This window comes from Asterias amurensis, chromosome 3 (assembly GCF_032118995.1).
Source record: "Asterias amurensis chromosome 3, ASM3211899v1".
In the NCBI taxonomy this organism is placed as follows: Eukaryota; Metazoa; Echinodermata; class Asteroidea; order Forcipulatida; family Asteriidae; genus Asterias; species Asterias amurensis.
Genome location: NC_092650.1, coordinates 12939344 through 12951784, shown reverse-complemented (window position 1 = coordinate 12951784; position 12441 = coordinate 12939344). Strand labels below are relative to the sequence as shown.

General features: G+C 38.4%; 1 protein-coding gene across 1 annotated transcript in view; it reads left to right on the top strand.

Moving 5' to 3' along the window:
• The first annotated feature begins 6541 nt into the window (after positions 1-6541).
• LOC139935174 (uncharacterized) overlaps positions 6542-12441 on the top strand; it is a 56038-nt gene continuing 50138 nt past the window's right edge. Inside the window, exon 1 of the mRNA XM_071929646.1 lies at positions 6542-6907. Coding sequence (XP_071785747.1) covers positions 6832-6907 — 76 coding nt within the window. The 5' untranslated portion in view covers positions 6542-6831. The remainder of the gene's footprint in view (positions 6908-12441) is intronic.

Genomic DNA, 12441 nt, shown 5'->3' with positions numbered 1-12441 from the left:
TGACGAAAAAAATAAAAAATAAAAAATAAAAAATCTAATTTTATATGTTATCATATCTGATGTGGAACCCTAACCCTATACACCCTAAAATAATAGAACGGTAAATTTTATGGTCTTTAATGACTACTCCTACATCCTCTCACTTTAATTCACTTTCAGAAAACATTTGCCTTGTTATTTTGAGAGTTTGTACGTCCAGTTTGGTTAATTTTGTATGGAGAAATTCGTAAAAATGTAGTACCCGATTCAGCCGCACATGAGGGCTCTTTCGTTAACAAAACCCGACGGCCGATTGCTTATATAAATACAAAACGGATTTAGCAAAATGCACATACTGAGTCCTGACAAAACTGCGTTCTAACAATTTTGTTGCTTCATAAATTTGTCCAATAGAATGTTCGTTTATAGCTTCAAACAGCCGTTGATGTTTCGCAAAGTTCGTAAATGGTTTTAACTGGCAAAACATATAATATGAAAAGAATCAGTATAATGAATAGGATATGAGCCCTTAGCTTTCGATATAATCCGGACCTTCTTCAGAGGCATAAAAAAGTACAAACAAATACATATCCATTTATAGAAAAAGAGAGGGGAAAGGGATTAAGGAAAGGATCCAGAAAGAGAAGCGGGAAAATAACAGCCAATCAAAGTTTCTATTTCAGAAACAATATTGGTGGCTATGAACCAATAGGAGTGAAGTGGCGAGGACAAAGGATGTTTAGTATGAAAAGAATCAGTAATGTATTCTTTTTGAAAATGTTTCAACTTTTGCGTGTATGCATTCTGTGTGGGTACATTCGTTTTGGGGGTGACCTGAGGTGCATGCCGTCACCACGAGAGGGCGGGTGTGATCGTTCGATTAGCTCTTGTCAGGGGCTCACCCGAGTGAGCACCGCCGGGTCGACCCAGGGAAGCTAAACGAACGCACCCTTAATGGAAGTACGAGGTCGCCACCCACTTCAAGCCTAACGAGGTGGCCCTGTGTGCAGCCTATGGCTTCCCCTCTTAGACCAACAGGTGGCCCATATCAAAACCAGACAACCACACATGTAAGGAGATATCGCTCGTGACACAAGCCAATCAGACAACTCGTAAGAGGGAGTTCGGACGGTCAGGGTTTTGTAGACTTGCAACCCGACGTCTGAAACGACACAACCGTGTTGAATTCCACAAGGATGCCATGCCACTGGACGCTTTCGTATTTATACGCAGCAGCAGTGCAAGTGATGGTTACGATTATACGCGATACTAGCCGGTGTGGCGGGTTAGAAGAAAAAAGCTTGTGAGCGGTCTCCTCCCATCCCCTTCTTCAACCGCTGTCGTTCACCACTCGCTCAAAACACGCGTGTGGCTTGGGTTGGGGGTCCAGAATCACCGGGGACCATGTGTGACATTCCGTGGGTGCTTTGTTTGATGTATTATTGGACATTAACTTGGGAATTATTCGATCCCATTTAGAGGGCGGGGAGAGTTATTCTTAATGACCACCAGTTTTTAGTCAACTTTAAATGAAAACTGCATGCCCCTTTTAAAACCATATCTACCAACCCCGCCCGCGCCGCTTGGGTGCAACTTATTGTCGGACAATAAGCCAACCGAAAGGGCGCTATCACAATTTGATGAAAATGTTGTAGCGTTTCGTTAGCGGGTAGTAGTTCAAGAGAGGGTGCAAAGTAACGGCACTTTTCCCAGCCTCGCTCACCCTTAATAAATTATGTAGGCCTAAACTAGGCCTTACACTCACACCCATCAGCTTCATCCATAGTAGCTTACATCAATCCTAAACTGATTTAAAACTATAGGCCTAGCCTAAGCTCAAAACTAGTATGCTGACTGGGCTTCGGCGTGTATAATATAGACAACGTCACCGTGTTCAAAAAACGGCTGGTCATGTGATGGGATTTCCTGGCAGGCAAGGTTGTTATCGGTTATGTAACATTGGCTAGTTTCCATGTTTCTTGATATCAGTGTCCGCAAAAGGCCTACCACTTTGAAACAACCACACTTCAAAATCGATCGACTAGTCGATGATTATCACCAAAACTTGTATAGCGCCCTCATCCGGCAAACATGGGCACACCCGCTCAACTTCTCCAGTACTTCTCCAGTAGTCTCGTCCTTGGTCTATGCGTGGAGGTAAAACTCTGATGTAGCTCTTAGCCTTGCTGTAGCCTACAGATCCTTAAAGACGAGCAAGAATGGTACTCCCACATTAAAACCTCTATCGGATCTTGTTTATGTTGTTCAGCTATCAATTCATTGTTGTGGTCATGTTTTTCTCCAAATAATGTTGCTGCAATTTTTTTACCACAAAAATTGTACCTCGATTCTTCGTTTTTTGAAAATTTCCCGCCCTGTACTGGTTACCGGCAATCGAAACCAACAATGAAGTCCAAAATATAGTATCAGCGGACTTGTGCACCAGCGAAACGTGGTCAGTTGATCATTTTCCATGGACGCCATAATTGTTGCAAGACAGTGAACAAACCAAATGTCATACATGGTCGGATGCCTTTTTGTAGTCGACAAACACGGCAAACACCTTTCCACCTTGTTTCTCCAATCGGTGTTGGATGAGAAGTCTTAGGGCAAAAACTTGTTCTACTCTGCTGCGGCCAACCTTTTAAACTTTGTTTTTAAGTTATATCCAGCATGATATAATAAAAAATATTTAATACCTAAGCTTAAGGAAAAACAATCTGAAACAGACTTCTGTAAAAGAAAAAATTAGCTAATCACGGTTTCAAGAAACCATTATTATTCAGGTCGATTATTTTGCGGATTTCGTGTTGTAATGACGGCCCAGTTGAGTTTATCTTGGATACGCGTACGAATAACAACAAAATTGACTTGTAAAAACAAACTAACTGTTGTAATTTGGTACGAAGCCGGCGTGGCGTTTCAAAATAAAATGAAATAGCGCCCTCTCTTGAATCATCTTCGGTGGCACACTCGGTGTGGGAGACACGCACACCAGGGTGACAAAATCCCCTATGGCACTGATTGATATTAATCTTTTGTGATGTGACCACTGAAGAAAATCCTGGGGATAAAGGGAAATAGGGTAGACGGCAATTTTCAAAATCACCCCATCGTCTAAAGCACGGATTTAAGCTAGTAGGTGTGACGTACATTGTGGCGTATACATGACTCCATGTTTGGTTTCCCGACTATGCATCTTTAAAGCCATTGTACACTTACGGAACAGAAAAAAATAATAAAAGTTCACAGATTTACAAATAACTTACAGGGTATACAGAAGGTAATGGTGAAAGACTTCTCTTGAAATATTATTCCATGAAATGCTTTACTTTTTGAGAAGACATTAAAACAAATCATCAATTCTCGACAACGAGAATTACGGATTTATTTTAAACACAATGTCATGGCACGGCGAAACGTGCGGAAACAAGAGTGGGTTTTCCCGTTATTTTCTCCCGACTCCGATGACCGATTGAGCTTAAGTTTTCACAGGTTTGTTATTTTATATATAAGTTGTGATACACGAAGTGTGGGCCTTTGAACAATACTGTATACCGAAAGTGTCCAATGGCTGTAAACACAGTCGATGGTAACACTATATACTCTAGCTCCCGACAAATACACGTTAAGCGGTTAGTTCCCTGTCTCTTTTTGAAGTGCAACATCAACACAACAACTTTGCATAAAACTTTAAAGGGATTGTACATTGTTAGATCACTATATTGAAAATCGGTCCCTGACCGCGTCTGAGTAAAACAGACACTTAAAGGAAACGGCAGTTACACCAATGTCTATCTTGTCCCTTTATATGACAGCTTGATTTTGATTTTATTTTTTTCAATTCTTACTGATTTCCCTGATATCATAAAAATAATAATTCCAAATGGTTTGGTTGGCAGGATTCAAACTCTTGTATTCCTGAGGGCTCGGCGCTGTCGATATTAAAGTCACCTGGAAATATAATTTTTTTTTCTTTCAAACATAAGAGTATATTCTTACGAACAATAAAACAATTTTTGTAGTAATTGTTTGTCACGATTTATATGTTTAAAAGATATATAAAGTTGTTTGGGGGCTGACTCCGCTTACCCCTTTTGTGACGTCAATCGAGGCAGACTTTGCCTGCAATGCGTATAGTGAACACACATGCAAAGTACATTTCAAAAAGTGTTTTTCTGCATTCAGCAGCAATACACCTGGTCGGCATTGCCGGAAAAAACAATTTTTTTTTTTTCTTTTGTTGAAACGTACAAACTCACGACTTGGTCCGTACATGTACTTTGCAATTGTGTTTACTCTACGCATTACAGGCAAAGTCTGCCTCAATTGACGTCACGAACAGCGCCCTCTCGGGTCGGGGTCTACTCTTAAATTTGTAAATAACATAAGAACTGATTTTTTAAAACCACATTCCACTCATCAAAGCACATATATTAGTGACAAAAGCTTTATTTTGAAAAAATACCACTTCCAGGTGACTTTAAAGGCGCGAGAGGCAGGCTCCACCCCACTCACCGGGCACGTGCCAACATCCATTATTTGAACTGCGTGAACTGTGCTGTTTGCTTTCCATGTGAAACTATTATGTGATGAATCTCATTGTTTAATCACCATCGGGGTTGCATTCTTGTAATTTTGTTGAAAGGGGTTATAATCGGAGATATGAAAGCAACGGCGAAGAAGTGCCACTAATAAGGGATTATAGATCTAATACAATTTTACGCAAAAGTACACAATAGCCTACGGCTGTTTCCGAGGTGATCTATTTCACATACAACTTTTACAATTTTCTAAGTTTAAAGGAACACGTTGCCTTGGATCGGACGAGTTGGTCTGTAAAAAGCGTTTGTAACCGTTTTTTATAAAATGCATATGGTTGGAAAGATGTTTTAAAAGTAGAATACAATTAATGATCCACACAAGTTTGCCTCGAAATTGCGTGGTTTTCCTTTTACTGTAAGAACTAACACGGTCGGCCATTTTATGGGAGTCAACAATTTGACTCCCATTAATGGCCGACCGTGTTAGTCAACAAGGTAAAAGGAAAACCGTGCAATTTGGAGGCATGTTTATGTGGATCATTGTATTCTACTTTTACCTTTCTACCCATATGCATTTGATAACAAACGGTTACAAACGATTTTCAAAGACCAACTCGACCGATCCAAGGCAACGTGTTCCTTTAACGAAAGAAAAAGAGTGGAACTTTAGTGTCACTATTACAGTTCCATTAACTTTAGGATCTTACATCGAGTCCATTGTGGTGGGAGGCCTGATTTTCACTTGCGGCTGCGGCTGCGGCTACGGCTACGGCCGTTGGGGTGTTCCTACTGCCACCAATGCTTCATGGCATGCTGACGTGATGATTAAGCCGTAGCCATAGACGCTAATACGGACACGGCTTGACTAAACTGAAAGACCGTTCCTCATGATCGGATCTTACATAATGAATGTTGTCAAGCTTCAGGAATCATTGGAACTACACATCCCCCGCATACTCATTCTCATGATCGAAATCTTACATAATGAATGTGGTCAGGCTTCAGGAATCATTGAAACTACACATCCCCCGCATACTCATTCTCATTCCCCGCATGTGCTCATTCTGCATGTCTCAGAACACATGCAATCAATTTTGATTAGTTTTGGAAAGCATTTTAAACTTTTTATTTAATAATTTGTTAAATTTTAGCATAAAATAACAAACCTGTGAAAATTTGAGCTCAACTGATGGTCGAAGTTGTGAGATAATAATGAAAGAAAAAACATCCTTGTCATACGAAGTTGTGTGCTTTCAGATGCTTGATTTCAAAATCTAATTATGAGGTCTCGAAATCAAATTTGTGGAAAATTACTTCTTTCTCGAAAACTGCGTCACTGAAGAGGGAGCAGTTTCTCACAATGTTTTATACTAGTATAAAATAAAACATTGTGAGAAACTGCTCCCTCTACAGTGACGCATATCAACCTCTCCCATGCTAATAATAATTTCGAGTAATTCGCATTTTGTCGTCCGCCACCCCCCCCCCCCCAAACAAAAAAAAAAGAAGAAGAAAGAAGAAGAAGAAGTGCAACTTGAAACGTGGCGGATGCACTGACCACGTGATCGTCTGTGTATAACATGAGATTGTTAGTCAAGCTGTTGTATACACCTTTAAAATGCAAATGGAGGAATAATGTCTGATAAATCACGATTCTACTCACGGGGGGGGGGGTATGAATACCGTCCGTCACCGTATCTTAAAGTCACACTCCATAATTCATATCCTGTATAAATAACAATGTGAATTAATATTTAACTTCTTAAAATTATTGGGCTGAGCTTCAGAATTTTCTTATTGAGTGATATAGGGTTTAGGAACTGCACATTTTGGCTGTGTTGAAAGACAGTAAAAGACAGAATTTTTGAATCATGCAGGTGCAATCTGAGTGTACACGTAGAGATTGCTCACTATACTTCAAATACAAGATGCCTATTGGAGTTTGAGCACTAATCAATGCATGTAGCATAGAGAGAGAGAGTGGGATAGAAAGCTAGAGGCCGGCCGGCAGTGTGAACCAGGGTTACCTCAGTCGGCTCCGTAACAACCCTCACCCATGATTGTGAAAAGCCAACGAGTCTGGCGTGGACACCTTCATTGTATGGGAGTGTGTGAAGAGGTACTAACATCCTAAGATTCGGCCGTGATCTTCCAGACATGAGAATGCATTATTCGTGGACTAAGGCGGCTGTGTTGGCAAGGCACTGAGATGGTGTGAGCTACATGCATCCAGTACACGCGGGAAGTCTGCTGGTGACAAGGCATGATGTAGCGTGCGACTCAATAACTCAGTCCACGGCGGGGAATTATGCGTCTTTCTCCACTGATGTTAATCACTTTCCTTGCCATATTTTGTTTGCCTGCTATTTCTACGTACCGCATCAGTAAGTTTCATTTTCGTTTTTTTGTTTTAACTTGTGGCCGTCTCAGTTGGGTCATTGCTTACGGGTGAAGAACTTTATTGTACCAAACGGTAATTAGAGCCCGCAGTGTTACATATATGCAGTGTTCATATTTAATGGGAACCCGTGTTGTGATCATGAAACTCAATTCCTGCTAATGTAATTCAGCGAATTAAGGGATGTACATTGTCGTTTAGTGTGGCAGGGTAAGAGATGACCTGTAGATGTGCTGGCTTAATGTAAGCTGCACGCCACAGGCTTCAAGTCACAGCATAATATAGTCAATTTCTATTTCTTCAATCGTTCTTGGTTACACGCTCAGAAGAAAAAAACATGCACTCAGCGAACAGCATCAAAAGTGTCAGTGGTACAGGAGTCAAAATGGCAAAAGTCTTATGCCACTAAATTATAATTCAACTTGTGATGAAAACAAAACCTCGTTTCACTTTAAAGACAATGGACACTATTGGTAAATGTCAAAGACAAGTCTTCTCACTTGGTGTGTCTCACCATATGCATAAAATAACAAACCTGTGAGAATTTGAGCTCAATTGGTTATCGAAGTTGCAAGATAATAATGAAAGAAAAAAAATACCCTTGTCACACAAAGTTGTGTGCTTTCAGATGCTTGATTTCGAGACCTCAAATTCTAAATCTGAGGTCTTGAAATAAAATTTGTGGAAAATTACTTCTTTCTCGAAAACTACTCCACTTCAGAGGGAGCTGTTTCTCACAATGCTTTATACTATCAACCTCTCCCATTACTCGTTACTCGGTAAGGTTTTATGCTAATAATTATTTTGAGTAATTACCAATAGTGTCCACTGTCCACTGCCTTGAAATAAGCCAGTTATCGAATTGACTTATAGCAAGCAAGCAGCAACCCACAAATGAAAAAACACCACAGCTATATTAAATCGAACAATATACATTCATTAAATATCTGTTCATTAATTGGCCGACAGTCAAACTTAAAAATTTCGACCATACTATCTTATCGTCGGTTTGGATTTTTTTTAAACTTCTAACCAACTATTTCAAAATCCGCTAGCTCACATAAAGGACCAACACTCATTTGACACATTTTTGTTGTTGATATAACTAAATATATGATAATAAATTTCTCAGAGTCCAGCTTTCTCCAGAAGACGATCAGAGCATACTGATCGAAACGTCGAGTTGAAACCAACGGTTCTTTTCAGAACCACCCTAACTCATTAGAGATAGTCATGACATGGGCCCAATTTCATAGAGCTGCTTAAGCAAAAAATTTTGCTTAAGCAAAAAATTCATTGCTTAGTAAAATTAGATTACCGGCCAAGACTCCACTCAATTGTAATGCTAAGTAAACAACAGCTTAACACTAGTCATATAAGCAATGTATATGGCAGGAAACTTTGGCCAGTAACATGTGTAAAATAAGCGAGCTATTTTCGTGCTTAAGCAAATTGTTTGCTTAAGCAGCTCTATGAAATTGGCCCATGGTGTTACCGCAAACCTTTCTATATTATATAATAAATTTTGTCAGAAAGGTGTTTTAAAAATGCTCATATTAGAGTCGCCTGTATCATCCCGCACGAATTTACAACTAATGTCTTAATGAACATGCAATGTTTTATCCATTTTCTCATGTAGTCCTAAATGTACAATAAGTTTCTTGAGATACTAAAGGATTGGAACGAATTTGACTCGCAAAACAGTCATGCACTTCCCCTTAAAGAGAAGGTACACGTTTGGTAATTACTCAAAACAAATAATAATATCGAAGTCTTATATGGCGCATGTATCTACCAAACAAGGTACTCAAGGCGCTGAGTATATACAAACATTACCTTAAAAACTGAGTTGGTAACGAGCATTGGAGAGCTGTTGATAGTATAAAACATTGTGAGAAACGGCTCCCTCTGAAGTAGCATAGATTTTGAGAAAGAGGTAATTTCTCACTAAAAAAAAACACAAAAAAACTTCGAGCCAGAAGTATTTTATTCCCATCTCAAAGGACACAAATTCGTCCAACATGGCTGTGTTTCTCTCATCATTTGTTCGCAACTTCGATGACCAATTAAGCTAAAATTGTCACAGGCTTGTTATTTTATGCTTATGTTTGGATACACCAAGTGAGAAGACCGGTCTTTGACAATTACCAAACATGTACCTTCCCTTTAAAAGACAAGAGTATACCTTTGTTTTGGAACAGTTTCGATCTGTACATCAAAACTAAACATGTGGACATTTCATTTCAAAAGGTGGTCAAGTTTTGTAGATATCGCAGAGAATCTGGGGCAGTGTCCTATATGTCCAACCAGGAAGAATGATTCCTGACAGGGGGCCAATTTCATAGAGCTGCTTATAAGCAAAAAATTTGCTGAAGCACGAAAATAGCTCGCTTATTTTACACAGGTTACTGGCAAAAATTTCATGCCATATACATTACTTGTGACTGGTATTTAGCTGTTGTTTGCTTAGCATAACAATTCAGTTGAGTCTTGGCCGGTAGTCTGACTTTACTAAGCAAGGAATTTTTTGCTTAAGCAAATTTTTGTGCTTAAGCAGCTCTATGAAATTGGGCCAGGGATACACAATCTGAGAAATTTTCAAATCTTTTTCCATAACCGCAGTACTTCGAAGTCAAATGTCTCTTTAAAATGCACTATACTCTCCAGGTCTGCTGTACTTTCAACACACTTAACTTGTTATGCCATTAGTTTGCAGAGTCTTTATACCAAACTTAATTAACAGACCCTTTAATCATAAGTAATTTGTTTGGTGTTTTTGCTTGAGAGCTTTTAATCGTTGAGTTACTGTCCACTTTAGCTGATTGCAGTCAGACTTCATCCAGAATAAAACAGCCAGATACACTGTTTTCCCAAGAATGTTGGCAAATATTGCGATACAATTCTTACATCATTTTGGTGTGTAGGTATTTGCCGATGTTGTTGTTAGGGCCGGCTAGAGAAGGGATGTGTCGGGGATGGGGGTGTGGTGGTGATTATGAGGAGGGGGGGAGGGGTATCATTTTGTGTACAAACACACAAGGCAGGTAATGTTCTTCTCACATTAAAGGCAGTTGACACTATTGGTAATTACTCAAAATAATTATTAGCATAAAACCTTTCTTGCTGACGAGTAATGGGGAGAGGTTAAAAAATAAAAGATAAAACATTGTGAGAAACGGCCTCCTCCAAAGTGCCATAGTTTTCGAGAAAGAAGTAATTTTCCACGAATTTGATTTCGAGACCTCAGATTTAGAACTTGAGGTCTCGAAATCAACCATCTAAACGCGCACAACTTTGTGTGACAAGGGTGTTTTTTTCTATCATTATTATCTCCCAATTTTGATGACCGATTGAGCTCAAATTTTCACAGGTTTGTTATTCTATGCATATGTTGAGATACACCAGGTGAGAAGACTGGTCTTTGACAATTACCAATAGTGTATACTGTCTTTAAATAATCATTTTTGAAAATAATGTTTTTTAACTCAATAATGTTTGAGTTTCACATTGTGGTTTTTGAGATCTTGAAACCCCATTTTTATTGCCCGCGACAGATATTATTTAGGCTGTTAAAGTTGATTGTACGACAAGGTTTTTGAAATGTTTACGAAGAACAAAATGCTGTCTGCTTCTCCTATATAGGATTATTGTCGGTGTATAGATAGACATAAATCAGATTATTGCCATGGCAACTGAAACTGTTTTCCGGTTACCTCATCTCGTTTTAATTCGTTCTATAATCAAAATGGATTCACTGGTAATCCATTTCTAATACGCCCATGTAGTCGACGTTTCTCAGACAGAACACACGTAACAGAATACAACCCATCGGACGTTTGGTATCGCAAGTTTTAGATGGCAATTCAAAACTTAAACAAAATGTGTGTTGACATATACATATTTATATTCTTGTAAAAACAAATTTGTGAAAGAGGCAGTCCGCAGTTGGTATAGTCTTCAAACTTAGAGGGAACGTAGCCCATGCCTTTTTGCAACAGTTCGACTGGTTTTTTTTTATGAATGTAGATATTTTATATACAAAAACCGAACCTGTGGAAATTCAGGTAAATGTAATTTTAAAAAACTATATTTTTAAAACCGCTTTTTAATGTCTTCTTCTATGGTCACCTTGCCAGTTAGTTTAGAATAGGGTTAGAGGCATCTGTCTCCCGAAAAGGTCAAAACATTACCGATGCCAGCAGAGATAGGCCTATGTAATAAGTAATTAATTAGTTCTCTGTTGGTGGGACAGACGTATCCCCATACTTTTGTTTGGGCACTGGCCTGGTGACCAGTCTTTTTTCTTTGTCTTTATCTTCCACTCTGTGATTTTCAACATGTGTTGTGCGCCTCTGATCAGTTTGTATGTAAGGGGCGCAATATAAATTTTAAATATTATTATTATTATTATTATTATTATTATTATTACTATTATTATCATTAAGTTTCATTTCAAAAGGTAGTAGCGTTTTTTTATTATTTGTATTTGCATTTGCACACATTTATTTTATTGCTGCCCTACATTTAAACTTACACTTTTTACAAAGTTTTATAAATATATTCAAATTATGAGTAGTTTACAGTTTTACTTAGTATCTTAGGATATGAAAGTTTACAATGATTTAGATAGTTATATATAAGGAAGCTTTTGAGTAATAGGAAGCTTTTTGAGATATCATTGGAAACCCGGAGAGGTTAATTCTACGCTGGACGAATAATCCGTAATTGGAGTAGGCCTACACAATCTGAGAAACGTTTCTGACAGTAACGTTTCTCAGATTAAAAATTGTTCGGGACAAAAACTGATATCTTGTTCCATAACCACATTACGTATGAGGTAATAATTCTATAATATTGTTTTATATTTTCGAAAGCTGCTGTACCAAGTGAGTTAAGTTGCTCAGTTTTTTATTGTCGTTAATTATGAGTTTTTACAAAACGTACGCAATCATCAGTCTTTATTAAAGGCAGTGGACACTATTGGTAATTGCTCAAAATAATCATAGCATAAAACCTTACTTGGTGATGAGTAATGGGGAGAGGTTGATGGTATAAAACATTGTGACGAACGGTTCCCTCTGAAGTGACATAGTTTCCGAGAAAGAAGTAATTTTCCACGAATTTGATTTCGAGACCTCAGATTTAGAACTTGAGGTCTCGAAATCAACCATCTAAACGCACACAACTTCGTGTGACAAGGGTGTTTTTTCTTTCATTATTGTCTCGCAACTTCGACGACCAATTGAGCTCAAATTTTCACAGGTTTGTTATTTTATGCATTTGAGATTCACTTAGTGAGAAGGCTGGTCTTTTACAATAACCAGTAGTGCCCAGTGCCTTTAAACTGCAAAGTACGTCATCGTTTATGGAAGAGTAAACTAATGAGCGTAACTATGTATAGGATGTCAATTAAAACACCATATATAATTGTCAACATATACAACATATTAATACCTTGTCGCAATCAAACACTTAAAAAGTTATGATGTCACACGTCTGTACGACAAATACGATTTGAAT